The sequence below is a fragment of the Myotis daubentonii genome, chromosome 20 (genome assembly GCF_963259705.1).
Source record: "Myotis daubentonii chromosome 20, mMyoDau2.1, whole genome shotgun sequence".
Classification (NCBI taxonomy): domain Eukaryota; kingdom Metazoa; phylum Chordata; class Mammalia; order Chiroptera; family Vespertilionidae; genus Myotis; species Myotis daubentonii.
In genome coordinates, this window is record NC_081859.1 from 10879444 (window position 1) to 10894925 (window position 15482).

The 15482-nt window shown below is 42.0% G+C and overlaps 1 protein-coding gene across 2 annotated transcripts in view; it reads right to left on the reverse strand.

The window, feature by feature from the left end:
• Positions 1-575: 575 nt before the first annotated feature.
• BRINP3 (BMP/retinoic acid inducible neural specific 3) overlaps positions 576-15482 on the reverse strand; it is a 170180-nt gene continuing 155273 nt past the window's right edge. For both annotated transcript variants that reach the window (XM_059677811.1, XM_059677812.1), the window contains exon 8: positions 576-2063. In XM_059677811.1, the coding sequence (XP_059533794.1) occupies positions 947-2063 (1117 nt within the window). In that variant the 3' untranslated portion in view covers positions 576-946. The remainder of the gene's footprint in view (positions 2064-15482) is intronic.

Here is a 15482-nt window from a genome sequence, read left to right on the forward strand (position 1 = left end):
TATTTTAGTAATAGTTTATCCGAGAGAGAAAAAAAATGTTTCTTTACATCAGTTATTCGATTATTTATTTTATACCAATACAGTACTATTTGTAAATTCTGGAAGTTATACAATTGACATTGGTAAAATGTTGGAGTAACTAGGTTTTCAGTACATGAAGTGAAAACGATAGTGTGTCATATACTGACTATAGGTTATTAGAATTTAGAAAAACAATGGTTAAGAGTTTCCTTTGTCTATGATGTGCTTCTAATCACCTTTTTCAGTATGTTTCCCGAAATGGTCTGATATTTAGATGGGAAATACTTTACCTGCTTATTATAATAGTGATGGTGTCTCTTAGAATGGTTTGCAAGTATGGGTAATACGAGTAATAATGTATCAACTGCTTCCCAAGCATTCTATCTTGTTGGGTTTTCCCTGAAGGCGGTTGAGAGGGACTCTCAAATGTTCCCATTTAAAAAATCTTGGTGAATTTTCCCCAGGTGCTAACAAGCCATGTATCCAAATAGAACTCATTTCATGGGGAAAAAAAAAAAAGAATCCACAGCACTTCTTTTTAATAACTGTTCAGCTACAAAATTTTATTGGTATCTTTTTATGTTCCCTCCAGAGGATGTAATGCACAAAAGCATTGCCACGGAACATATAAAATTACAAATGAAATTTATTGTAAAAAGTAGACTGTCTTCTAGACGGGTGTCAGTATTTATTTCATTCATCAACCAAGACTGCAGTGGAATATATTCACGGTCAGCAAGTCCACGGGTGGGAACTGCCATCCAACGTTATTGACGGATATAAGACAAGATATTGAAAAGACAATTTTGTGTGTGAGTGTGTTGTTGTTGTTTGTTTTTTTAAATGTACTCTTCCAAACAGAAACGGCTGCACAAAAAGCACTGTAAAAACTCCCGGGGTTTGGGTTTGTGCTTGGCGTGACGGGTTAACTACATAATTTGGTCGTGTCGTAATCCACGGTGTTGGGCAATTTGGCATTGAAGGCCTGGAGGGCGGCCTGGATCCGCACCACCTCGCTGGTGGCCAGCTTGAGCCGGTGGCGGAGCAGGCAGGAGAACAGGTCCAGGCGGCGCGGTCCGGGCGGCGACAGCTTGTTGACCCGGTCCCTGATCTCCACCAGCTGCAGCAGCGCCGAGTCCTGGGAGCCCTGCGTGTAGGGGTAATCCAGCTGCAGGATCAGGTCCCGGATGGCCTCGGGGTCGAAGTGCATGCTGTAGCCGAACACCTGGATGTGGTTGATCTTCATGTAGCCCAGGTTGCGGGCCGGGTCGATGAACTCCAGCGGCTCGTAGTAGACGCTGTCGTTGCCGTTGGGGCCGCTGGAGCGGATGCGGCTCCGCAGGTAGATGTGCACCGTCTCGAAGAAGGTCTTCCACGTGTTGCCCAGCGTCAGGGACCAGTTGTAGCACTGCAGGGGCAGGTCCAGCCGAGTCCGCTCCCAGTCGGGGAAGCTGTCCTCGCTGACGGGCATGAACCAGCTCTCCGAGTGGCTGCCCCCGAACGGGTTGATGTACACGGCCAGCACGGGCTCCAGGGTGCTGTTCTTGGTCAGGCAGATCTGCAGTGACAGGCCCAGGATCATGTGCACCAGGCTGGACTTGTACTTGTTGCTCTTCAAGGTGAGCAGCATGCGCTTGCGCCACGAGGGGTCGAACCAGCTGTTGAGGCGCATGTCGTTGCTGATGAAGATGGCGTGCACCTCCAGGCGCCGGTCCGCCTTCTGCAGCAGGTACTTCAGCTCCAGGTCCTGCAGGTCGGTCTCGAAGCCGATGTAGTGGTCGGTGGACTCGGCCACCTCGGGCTTGCACAGGCCCTGGCTCAGCATGTAGCCCGTGTTGCAGGCGCCGCAGCGGGTGCGGTTGTCGGGGGCGCAGGCCAGGCAGGCGGCCGCGTCGCCCACGGTGCAGGGCAGGGCGGCCGTGCAGGCTAGCTGGTCGCTGGGGCAGGTGCAGGAGTGCGTCTCCTCCGAGAAGCTGCCCAGGAGCCCGTTCTCGTTGCAGTAGAGGAAGGACTGGATGCGCGTGAGCCAGTAGGTGGCGGTTCTGGAACACAGAACAGGGAGAATCTGGGTCAGTGCGGGCACCGGGTGGGGACTGCAGCGAAGTCAGACTGCGCCCTGAGCTTCGCTCTGGTTCCTTCAGGTCGGCTCCAGCCAGTAATTTACCAGTAACTGAGGTGAAAGGTCCAGAGAGCCTCGGGAGCGTGGCTCAGGGGTTGGGCATCAACCTATGAACCCGAAGGTCCTGGTCAGATTCCGGTCAGGCATGTGCCCAGGATGTGGGCTCCATCCCCAGGGTGGGGCGTGCAGGAGACAGCTGATCAATGACTCTCTCTCATCATTGATGTTTCTATCTTTCTCTCTCCATTCCTCTCTGAAATCAAAATATGTTTTTAAAAAAGATCCATATAGTTCATCATTGAAGAAATATACCTGTATATTTGTATACTATAAATTATATATATTTAAATATAGTTATGTTTATATAGTATATACACTTATATACTATATAGTCATGTTATATATTGTTATAATATACAAACATCTATATATTTGTATGTCATCTATTATATATTTGTATATTATATATACATTTTATTTCTGCACAAGATTGGCTATAGATTATTCCTTCTGAAGAGATTGTATATGGTCTCACTAGTATACTTGGAAGCTGATTGTGTATAGAATTTGGTCGGTTATTGTTCTGACAAGATATCCAACAACAGGAAAGAAAAGTGGCTTTATCATAACTTATCTAGAGGAGTATTAGGGTGTATAAATGAGGACCGTTCCTTCATTCATCCTTAGCTTCGCCTCATAAAGCCCTCCTGTCACAGGAAGCCCTAAATAGAAAATAAAAGAAAAATAAACAGCTCCAAATCGTCAATCAATGGATTTAAATCCTAGGGGTTTATCAACATTGAGAGAACAAGTACCTACTGAGAGGGAAAATATTATTGAAACATGTTTGATTTTTTACTTACAGGCTGCTCAAAGAAATTCTCGAAAATATCTCATTAAAACCAACTACAAGTTCTTTTAATAAGGGTTAAGTGTGTCAATTTAATGCGTTTGATTTGAATCATTAACAATTTTTTCTCATTTCTTCCCCAAAATCAGGCAAATCATGAAGCCAATTTAAGATGTTATTTTCCTGTTTCTTCACCTTATTCAGACTCTTTTTTTGTTAATCCTCACCCAAGGAGTTTCTACTGATTTTTAGAGAGAGTGGAAGGGAGCGGGGAGACACAGAGAGAGAAACAGCAATGTGAGAGAGATACGTCGACAGGTTGCCTCCCACTCACACCCCAACCAGGGCCAGGATGTAGCCTGCAACTCAGGTATGTGCCCTTGACTGGAATTGAACCCAGGACCCTTAGTCCGCAGGCTGACGCTCTATCCACTGAGCCAAACCCACTAGGGCTCAAACACTCTTGGTGTGTTTACAATCTCTGTAAAATAGCCGGCCTGCATGGCTCAGTGGTTGAGATCGATTTATGAACCAGGAGGTCACGGTTTGATTCCTGATCAGGGCACATGCCCAGGTTGTGGGCTCGATCCCCAGTGTGGGGCGTGCAGGAGGCAGCTGATGATAATCTCTCTATCCATCACCCTTCCTCTCTAAAAATCAACAAAAACATTAAAACAATAAAATCTGTTAAATAATGAAGGAAAAGTGTGGCTGTGGATTCAGAAAATGTTTTCTCATACTAGCTGTACGATCATGGAATATTAGGGCAGGCTGTGTAACCCACTTCTCCTCATGTGAAGAATGGGAACAGCAATATCTCCTACATTGCGTTCTTGTGAGAGAGAGTTCGGCTCAGACTGTATGCGTGTGCTTAGAATACCGCCACATTGTCTCAGAGCAGACACAGACATTGTACCTACTTTTGATATCCTTATGCCTTTCCAGTGTTCATTATGTAATATACATGAGATTTTCTGCAGAATGTACTCGATCCTTTACACTGCCACCATTTTTTAAAAAAATATATTTTATTGATTTCAGAGAGAAAGGAAGAGAGAAGTAGAAATACTGATGATGAGAGAGAATCACTGATCGGCTACCTCCGGCACAGCCCCTACTGTGGATCAAGCCTGCAACCCAGGTATGTGCCCTGATCGAGAATCCAACCATGGTAGATTCCTGGTTCATAGGTCAACGCTCAACCACTGAGCCAGGCTAAAATATACATTTAATATAGTTGTGAAGACCTAACTCTCAAGTTCATTTCCCTCCCCCCGCTTTTCTCACTTTCTTGCTGTAGTTCCATTTATGGCCACCTAATATAAAGAATATAAAATATATAGCCGATCTGGCTGGAAAATTACATTTTCTTCCCTGAAACCATAGCATACATTCCCCAGACAATTCATCTCTCACTGCAAAGCTCTAATCACGTTTCCAAATCACAAGGACAACAATGAAATAAACAGACCTCAGGCTAAAAGGCTGCTGCTCACAAAACTAGGGCACCACGGAAAGAATCGCTGGGACACTTTTTTTACAAAAGCAACGGTCCTCCAGCTTCCAGCCTCTCCCAACCGCTTTCCCGCGCCCGCAGATGCTCTTCTGGGGGCGTGTGTTTCAGTTCGGTGTCTCTACTTCCCATGAATATTGATGGGTGTCCTGTCAGAGCCCCGGGGCCTGGACAGAGGCGCTAGCGTGCGGATTTCCTTCCTTGCTGCTCCTTGTTGTGTTTTGACTATTTTATAGTATTTTGCAAGTTGGAACAGATTTTTCAAGGAAAAAGAAATACAATAGAAAGTCTTTTCTTTTTCTCTCTCTCCTTGTAAAAATTTGGTTAAAAATAGGAGGTGGAACAGATCTCAAGACTGCGTGTGGATTTTTCACTTACCCGAAAGATCACCAACAAAGCAAAATTTAACTTTTTAAAAAAATTTTTTAAACTTCAAAATTTTTCCAGGAAAACATCTTCAAAATAGAAGAGAAATAGCTTCACAATGAGGCTGTACCACACCAGCCAGACACGTTTTTTTTTTTTGTTTTTGTTTTTGTTTTTTTGCCCTTGTATATACTCTATTCTTACTCTTTTCATTCCATACCTGTAAGGCAATCTACCATTCACCGCCTCCTGTAGACTGTACAGTCAGTGGCAAATGAATTGTTCCCTACAGCTGACTCCATCATGGCTTATATGTGTTAATTTTTATCTACAGGTTACAATAGATTCTGATAGCCTTACATTTCTCCTCCGAGTAAATGTCATGTCGCTCCTGAAAAAATATACTAATTGACCATATCTGCCTTTCACCAATGCAGTTAAAAGCTCCCATTAATAGCCTAAAATTGATTGAAGTAGACAATATCTGCTTTTAGGACGAATGGCCCCAACAAATAATGCGTTTCCTCTGGCAGGTGGGGACACACGCGATGCAGATATGCGATGACATGTCACCCGCAGGAGAAAATGAGCTCTCGAAGTGGTATGTCAACATTCATTTTCATAGCTGGGTAATACCTCTAATCATAACCAACGGGGTTAGGCCAAAACACCTGCTGTCTCTTCTGTTATCTGTGTGACAAATTAAATTCCAGGTAGCAAGACTCCCTTCTAACTGGATAGCCACGCAGGGGTGAGCCGCGTCAAGCCTTCTCACAATGTCAGTCGTCGGGGTAAACGCCACATTCTAAAGGGACCAGACACAATTTCAAACGAACATGTTTCCATTACCTGTCTTAATAGATTTTCTGATTCAGAGATTGAGTGAGATAAAGATGAGTTTTTATTTATAGAGTAGTTACCTGAAGAGAGATTGAAGGGATGCGTGCGTGGGAGCTACTCAGGTAAATGTCTGGGATTCTATTGGATTCAGTGAAGGTGTGTGCCTTGGGGTTCTGGACATTTCTGAAGACAGAAATGCCCGTTTCTCTACAGGACTGGGAAACACAGTGCTTGGGTATAGGGACAACATATTCCTCAGTTATTCTTCAACTTCAAAAGATTCTTGCTTCTTTAAATCTAGCTGCAGCCCTAGCCCATTTGGTTCTGTGGATAGAACTTCGGCCTGCAGACTGAGGGGTCCTGGGTATGATGGCTGTCCGGGGCATGTACCTTGTTTGCAGGCTCGATCCCTGGCCCTGGTTGGGGCACATGAGGGAGGCAACCAATCAATGTGTCTCTTTCACATCAGTTTTCTCCCTCTCTCTCTCCCACTCTTTAAAAATATCTTCAAATGAGGATTAACAAAATTTTAAGATGATACACTAACTTACATAATCACAATTGCCACTATCACATAACAAAATTACCTAATTTATTGGCAGTGACAAATAGCCAGGCCATATTCCAATTTACCTGAAAATCTAAAAATAATTATTTTTAATTCTTAAAAATCAGGATCCAAAGAGAGTCTACTCATTTCATTAGGTAGTTATGTCCCTCACGTCTTTTCCAGTCTTATCTTCTGTGCTTATCCCATGCTGTTGACTTGAGAAAATGAGACCAGTTTTTAAAATATCCCACTTTCTTATGGTGCCATTTACCCTGCTCAGCTTTCCCTCAATTACCTGGAGACCAGAAGTTGACATCAAGACCCAGGAGGCTTGTGTTCTGGGGAGGACAGTACAGACAAAGCTCATAAGTGACTCCAGAGTCACTACGTTTTATATTTAAATTCATGTTCTGGCTTCAAATCATAAACACACAGTCACACAGTTTATAAAGAACTCTGATTTCAAACCTGCGACTTCCTAAAAAATACTCATTAAAAAATAGCCTGTACAGGAAAGTTTGCCTGACCTCTGAGCCCAGAGAGTCGGAGGGAGACCGCGTGGCAGACAGCCGCGTCCCTTGGGACAGGCACAGCCCCTGACGGGGGAAAGGAGAACTGCGGGATTCCTGGCGCCGCCAGGGAAATTGAGAGCTGGGTTCTGTGATCACGGAGGACTGAGCCTAAAGGGGGCAGCCTGAAGAGCTGACCTGACCATGCAGTCCCGGTAAGAGAAGAAGCTTACAGAAACCAAGCCTTCCCCGTTTCCGCGGCCGGCATTTGTTTGTTTGTTTACACTGAATCCTGTTCATGGGACATTTCGGATACAGACACTCACCTGTGCTGAAGAGAGGGAGAGTGTGCTGAGGAGTGGAATCTGGGGAGAGACTGGGGAAAGAGGGGGAGCCGGGAGAGGTGGTAGTGAATTGAGTGCTGAGACACCCCAGAGCCCCGGACTGGGGCAGTCGCCCGCTCCTGAGAGGGAGTCTCCTCCCCCCAGCCCCCAGGCAAGGAGCACAGCCACACCCAGATTCCACCCTGAACGAGATCAAGGATTAAGATAACCTGATCAGTCCCTGGGAGTTAACAGGGTCTGGCCTATAGGGGGATTTTCAATCCCAGCAACAACATAGCGCCGGTAACTAACTATTACGCAGTCAGCTCTGGGCAGTGAACTTCCACTGGACAGAGAGGCCCTATAGCCTCAGAGGCCAACCCCAGAACACTGCCACCCAGAGGCTGACCCACAAACTGACTCTTTGCTAGACACAAAATAAGGCAGTCTGGGAAATAAATGCGGCATGCTTTAAAATAAGGACTGTGGTTTACAACACAGAGGAACAGTATATCGCAGGGAATCTCAACACTCTCCTGAATACCTGGAAGGTCTAAGGCGAGCCACACTGAAGAATAGAAGAAACGAAGGACATTCACTACTGCAATTTTTTTTTCTTTTTTCACTTTTTAACTAAGAAACCAATTTTTTTTTATTTTTTTTTCTGTTCTTTTTTTTTTCTTCCTCTTTTTCCATCACCTGATTTTACCCTTTTAATTACTACCTTCTTATTTTTAACCAGTATTATTACTGCTACCATTTTACCATTTTTTAAAGTGCCATTTTATTTTTTCTTTATTTTATTTTGGGATTAGTGTTCACCATTCTATTTTCATCATTATATTATTGGTTGTTTCTAGTTTGCATTCATATCCAGGGAGCTGTTGCTGGAATTTGTTGGGATTAATGGCTGTTCTATAGGAGTATTCTCCTCATATAAAAAGTCTCTTCCCCTCTTCCACTTCATTCTCTCTTTTCGCTCTTTTTTTTTTTTCTTTTCTTTTCTCACTTTTATTTTCCCCCTTCCTTTTTCCCAATTTCATTTTTGCACTCCCTTTTTTTGGTCCCTACTTTTCTTTTCCTTTCTCTCTTTTATCTTTTTCTCTTCCTTCTTCCTTATCCCCTAATTCTCTTAATTCAGGTGGTCACCTTTACTTGGGGTTATTAATATCGTAAATATATTTGTGTATAGTGCCTGGTACGTGGTGCCTTGTTGTGTTGTATTTTGTGCCTTTAAATCAACGCAGCAGATCCAAGCAACAGCAACCTCCTGAGCACCACATCCTCTGCTGAGGAACAGCAGCTGTACGTGAAACCTCGCCCCACCAGCCAGAAGAGCCACCACAGCTGTGAACAGCACCCACCAGAGGAGCTGCTGACAACTGAAGAGCAGCTGCTACCGCAACCGCCCGAAGAGCAACCACAGACCAAGGAGTCACTGCCACCAAGGGAGCAACCACTGAACAACTCAACGTCTAGATATGTCATTGAGATCAAACATGGGTAGACAAAGAAACCCCCAAAGGAAAGAGAAGGAGGACTCTCCAGAAAAGCAGCTAAGTAATACAGAGGCATGCAACATGACAGATAAAGAATTCAGAATAAGGATCCTAGAGTGCATAAACCGGATGGAGGAAAAAATCGACAACCTCTCCAAGAAGCAAGAAGAAACAGATGAAAAAATCGATAACATATGGAAGAAGCTAGAAGAAACAGATGAAAAAATCGATAACATATGGAAGAAGCTAGAAGAAACAGATGAAAAAATCAACAACCTAAGTAAGACCCAAGAGGAAATGAAGAGTGATATAGCTGCAATGAAAAACTCCATTGAAAGTATCAACAGTAGACTAGGAGAAGCGGAGGACCGAATAAGTGAATTAGAAGACAAGGAAGCAAAACATACCCAAAATATACTGCAATTGGAGAAAAAAATTAAAAGACAGGAGGAGAGCCTAAGGGAACTTTGGGACAACATGAAACGAAACAACATACGAATAATAGGAGTACCAGAACAACAGAAGGATGAACAAGGATTAGAAAACCTACTCGAAGAAATAATATCAGAAAACTTTCCTGAGGTGGGGAAGAAAAAAGTCACACAAGCCCAGAGAGTCCCAAACAAGGTGAACCCGAAAAGACCCACACCAAGACACATCATAATCACCATGGCAAATGTTCAGGACAAAGAGAGAATCTTACAGGCTGCAAGAGAGAGACGGAAAGTTACATACAAGGGATCTCCCATTAGATTGTCAAATGACTTCTCAACAGAAACACATCAGGCAAGAAAAGAATGGACTGAAATTTACAAAGTGATGCAAAGTAAAGGACTGAATCCAAGAATACTCTATCCAGCAAGGCTATCATTCAAACTTGAAGGGGAAATAAGAAGCTTCACAGACAAAAAAAGGCTAAGGGAGTTTGTCACCACCAAGCCAGCATTGCAAGGAATGCTAAAGGGACTGATATAAAAATAAGAAATAAAAAGCTCAGAAAGAAAACAGCCACACAAAAAAAGAAATGGCTACAAACAAGTACCTTTCAATAATAACTTTAAACGTAAACGGACTAAATGCTCCAACCAAAAGACATCGAGTGGCTGAATGGATAAAAAAACATGACCCATACATCTGCTGTCTACAAGAAACCCACCTCATTAGAAGGGACTCACACAGACTGAAAGTGAAAGGATGGAAAAATATCTTTCAGGCAAATGGAAAGGAAAAGAAAGCTGGGGTAGCAATACTTATATCGGACAAAATAGACCTCAAAGTGAAGGCCTTAACAAGAGATAAGGAAGGCCACTTCATAATACTAAAGGGATCAATACAACAAGAAGATATAACCCTGGTAAACATATATGCACCCAATGTAGGAGCACCCAAATTCATAAAAAAACTCCTGGAAAATATCAAAGGAGAGATCGACAACAATACAATCATAGTAGGGGACTTTAATACACCATTGACAGCACTGGATAAGTCCTATAGACAAACAACCAGCAAAGATATAGCAATCCTAAATGATTCACTAGATCAGATGGACTTAATAGACATCTTCAGAACACTTCACCCCAAAGCCAGAGAATATACATTCTTCTCAGGTGCTCATGGGACATATTCAAAAATAGACCACATACTGGGTCACAAGCAAAGTATCCCCAAATTCAAGAAGATTGAAATCATAAAAAGCGTCTTCGCAGACCACGATGGCATAATATTAGAAATAAACTACAATAAAAACAACCCAAAATACTCAAACACCTGGAAGCTGAATAGCATGCTATTAAATATTGATTGGGTTACCAATGAGATCAAAGAAGAAATTAAAAACATCCTGGAAACTAATGACAATGAAAACACAACAATCCAAAACCTATGGGACACATTGAAAGCAGTCCTGAGAGGGAAGTTTATAGCTCTACAGGCCTATCTCAAAAAACAAGAAAAAATGGTAGTAAATCATCTAACTCTACAACTCAAAGAATTAGAAAGAGAGCAACAAGAAAACCCCAGAGTGAGCAGAAGGAAGGAGATAATAAAGATTAGAGCAGAAATAAATGACATAGAGACCAAAAAAACAATACAGAAAATCAATGAAACCAAGAGCTGGTTCTTTGAAAGGATAAACAAGATTGATAAACCTCTAGCCAGACTCACCAAGAAGCAGAGAGAGAGGACCCAAATAAATAAAATCAGAAACGATAGAGGCGAAATAACAACAGACCCCACAGAAATACAAATGATTGTTAAAAAATACTATGGACAGCTTTACTCCAACAAACTAGACAACCTGGAGGAAATGGACAAATTCCTAGAAAAATACAACATTCCAAAACTCAATCAGGAAGAATCTAAAAATCTCAACAGGCCAATAACTATGGAAGAAATTGAAGCAGTCATCAAAAAGCTTCCATCAAACAAAAGCCCAGGACCAGATGGCTTCACAGGGGAGTTTTACCAAACATTCAAGGAAGAACTAAAACCTATCCTCCTCAGACTACTACAAAAAATTCAAGAGGAAGGAACACTTCCAAGCTCATTCTATGAAGCCAGCATCACCCTAATACCAAAACCAGGTAAAGACAACACAATGAAAGAGAATTACAGGCCAATATCCCTCATGAACATAGATGCCAAAATCCTCAACAAAATCTTAGCAAATCGGATCCAGCAGTACATCAGAAAGATCATACACCATGACCAAGTAGGATTTATCCCAGGGATGCAAGGATGGTACAATATCCGCAAATCAATAAACGTGATACATCACATAAACAAATTGAAAGAAAAAAACCACATGGTCATATCAATTGATGCAGAAAAAGCATTTGACAAAATTCAACACCCATTTTTGATAAAAACTCTCAGCAAGGTGGGAGTAGAAGGATCATACCTCAACATAATAAAAGCCATATATGACAGGCCCACAGCCAACATCATACTCAATGGACAAAAACTAACACCATTTCCCCTAAGAACAGGAACAAGACAGGGATGCCCCCTCTCACCACTCCTGTTCAACATAGTACTGGAAGTGTTAGCCATTGCAATTCGGCAAGAAGAAGAAATAAAAGGCATCCAAATTGGAAAAGAGGAAGTAAAACTGTCCTTATTTGCAGACGACATGATATTATACATACAAAACCCTAGAGATTCCATCAAAACGCTACTAGACTTAATACATGAATTTGGCAATGTAGCAGGATACAAAATTAACCCCAAGAAATCTGAGGCATTTCTATACACCAATAGTGAACTTTCAGAAAGAGAGATTATAAAAACAATCCCGTTTACCATCGCACCAAAAAAATTAAGCTACCTAGGAATAAACTTAACTAAAGAGGTAAAAGACCTCTACTCAGAAAACTACAGGACGTTGAAAAAAGACATAGAGGAAGACATAAACAGATGGAAGAACATACCGTGTTCATGGATTGGTAGAATCAACATCATTAAAATGTCCATACTACCCAAAGCAATCTATAAATTCAACGCACTTCCCATTAAAATACCAACAGCATACTTCAGAGATCTAGAACGAACTTTCCAAAAATTCATCTGGAATAAAAGAAGACCCCAAATAGCTGCAGCAATCCTGAAAAAGAACAAAGTAGGTGGGATCTCAATACCAGATATCAAGTTGTATTACAAAGCCACTGTTCTCAAAACTGCCTGGTACTGGCACAAGAATAGGCATATAGATCAATGGAATAGAATAGAGAGCCCAGAAATCGGCCCGAACCAATATGCTCAATTAATATTTGACAAAGGAGGCAAGAACATACAATGGAGCCAAGATAGTCTCTTCAATAAATGGTGTTGGGAAAATTGGACAGATATATGCAAGAAAATGAAACTAGACCACCAACTTACACCATATACAAAAATAAACTCAAAATGGATAAAGGACTTAAATGTACGACAGGATACCATAAAAATTCTGGAAGAATCCAAAGGCAAGAAAATTTCAGACATATGCCGAAGCAATTTCTTCACTGATACAGCTCCTAGGGCACTTGAAACTAAAGAAAAAATGAACAAATGGGACTACATCAAAATAAAAAGCTTCTGCACAGCAAAAGAAACCATCAACAAAACAACGAGAAAACCCACTGTGTGGGAAAACATATTTGCCAATGACATATCTGATAAGGGCCTAATCTCCAAAATTTATAGGGAACTCATACAACTTAACAAAAGGAAGATAAACAATCCAATCAAAAAATGGGCAAAGGACCTAAATAGACACCTTTCAAAAGAGGACATTCAGAAAGCCAAGAGACATATGAAAACATGCTCAAAGTCACTAATCATCCGAGAGATGCAAATCAAAACAGCAATGAGGTACCATCTCACACCTGTCAGACTGGCTATCATCAACAAATCAACAAACGACAAGTGCTGGAGAGGTTGTGGAGAAAAAGGAACACTTGTGCACTGCTGGTGGGAATGCAGACTGGTGCAGCCACTATGGAAGACAGTATGGAGTTTCCTTAAAAAACTGAAAATGGAACTCCCATTTGACCCTGTGATCCCACTTCTAGGAATATATCCCAAGAAACCAGAAACACCAATCAGAAAGGATATATGCACTCCTATGTTCATAGCAGCACAATTCACCATAGCTAAGATCTGGAAACAGCCTAAGTGCCCATCAGTAGATGAATGGATTAGAAAACTGTGGTACATCTACACGATGGAATACTATGCTGCTGTAAAAAGGAAGGAACTCTTACCATTTGCAACGTCATGGATGGAACTGGAGAGCATTATGCTAAGTGAAATAAGCCAGTCAATAAAGGAAAAATACCACATGATCTCACTCATTCATGGACAATAGAGACCATTATAAACTTTTGAACAATAATAGATACAGAGGCAGAGCTGCCTCAAACAGATTGTCAAACTGCAGCGGGAAGGCCGGGGAGGGTTGGGGGGCAGGAGGTAGTGGGGTAAGAGATCAACTAAAGGACTTGTATGCATGCATATAAGCATAACCAATGGACGTAAGACACTGGGTGATAGGGGAGGCTAGGGGACTGTCTAGGGCGGGGGGATAAAATGGATACATATGTAATACCCTTTGTAATACTTTAAGCAATAAAAAATAAAAATTAAAAAAAAAAAAAAATAGCCTGTAGAGTGTAAGTAAGCCAAAGAGTAGCCAGTCCTGTCTCCCCCTGCACTTCCGTTCCTCCTGTGCAAATAAATAAAATGGTACAGAATACGACGGGACAAGGTTAATAAACAGGTTTGCAATGGACACAGCTGTCCCCACAGGGCCTTCACCTGGGTGCTCAGAGAAGAGAGAGCTATGCAACATTTATTCAGCAATTTTAGGCGCTTTACCTGATGCCTTCACGTGATCCTCGCTTCTCTGAGGTATTATTAACGCTGTTTTTTACACAGCAGATCACTGAGGTCATGGATGTAAAGAATTCCTGGCACGTTAGGGACGTGAGCAAAGGATTTTCTACTCCGTAAGCAGATCCATGAGCACAAATACAGGAGAAACTCCTGCCCCAAATAGACGGCCCTATGCTTGTAATTCTTTTATATATAATTTCAGAGAGGAAGGGAGAGAGAGAAAGAAACATCAATGCTGAGAGAGAATCATTGATCAGCTGCCTCCTGCATACCCCACACTGGGGATGGAGCCTGCAACCCAGGCATGTGCCCTGACAGGGAATCGAACCATGACCTCCTGGTTCATAGGTCAACACTCAACCACTGAGCCATGCCAGCTGGGCATACTTGTAATTCTTTCATTAGGAAATATAGTTCCTTGCATCTAGAAAACAAATAGTAATTCAAATGAGGTACTTATAAAAAATATAATACCAAGGCTGCCTATTATAATTGAATAATTGAAAGTATTTGGTTATATTCCCAGCTTAACTACACACAAAAACTAAGTTTTCCTTTCATTTTAGCCTTACAGTAATTACTTTGTGCATGAGCAAGGGTATTTGTTAACGTGTTTATATTTCAACTTTTGCAATCGAGAAATGTCTTAATGAGAACCTAACTTCACCATAGCAGTGAATATTGACTGTCTGCTACGTCCCAGGCATGTTTGTAAACACCGTCCCTTTATGAAGTAGTTTGAGACTCAACATGAAGCAGAGACAGGTACTAATATCTTCTCTGTTTTTCAGAAGAGGAAGGAAGTGATTTTGAACATGAACCCTGAAATGGAGGAGCTGGGACTTGGCAATATGACACTCATCTGCACGTCTTAATACCGCATTCCCATGAAACTCGCTCCTTTTAAAAGGCACAGTAAAAGGTAACAGTATTTCCTTCAGGAAACTAAAACTTCAGTCAATTCTAAAAGACCCATCTGTGCATAAAAGTGGGAAGAATGTGTGCCAGCACCAAGACAGAAGAGATGGGGAGAGAAATAGACAAAACCTAAATTAGCCATTCATTTGTTCATTGTAAAAACACTTATTGATCCCATCTGGTGTGACTCAGTGGTTCAGCATCAACCTATGAACCAGGAGGTCATGGTTTGATTTCCAGTCAGGGTATGTGCCCGGGCTGCAGGCTCGATCCCCAGTGTGGGGCGTGCAGGAGGCAGCCTCTGGGAGATTCGCTCATCATTGATGTTTCTCTCATTTCCCCCCTCTCCCTTCCTCTCTGAAATCAATTAAAAAAATAGTTTAAAAATATATCACTTGAATTTAGTACCTACAGTACTTACAGTGCATCTCCGTGTGTAGAGCCCTTTCCATCCCAAAAAAGGTTAAATTAAACTATGACATATCATACATAATTTAAATCAAACACGGGAAAATGCAAACAAGAGACCATTTAACATAACACACCATGTCGTCCACCAAGGTGGAAATGACGTGAAATTAAATTAAATATGGAATGATGA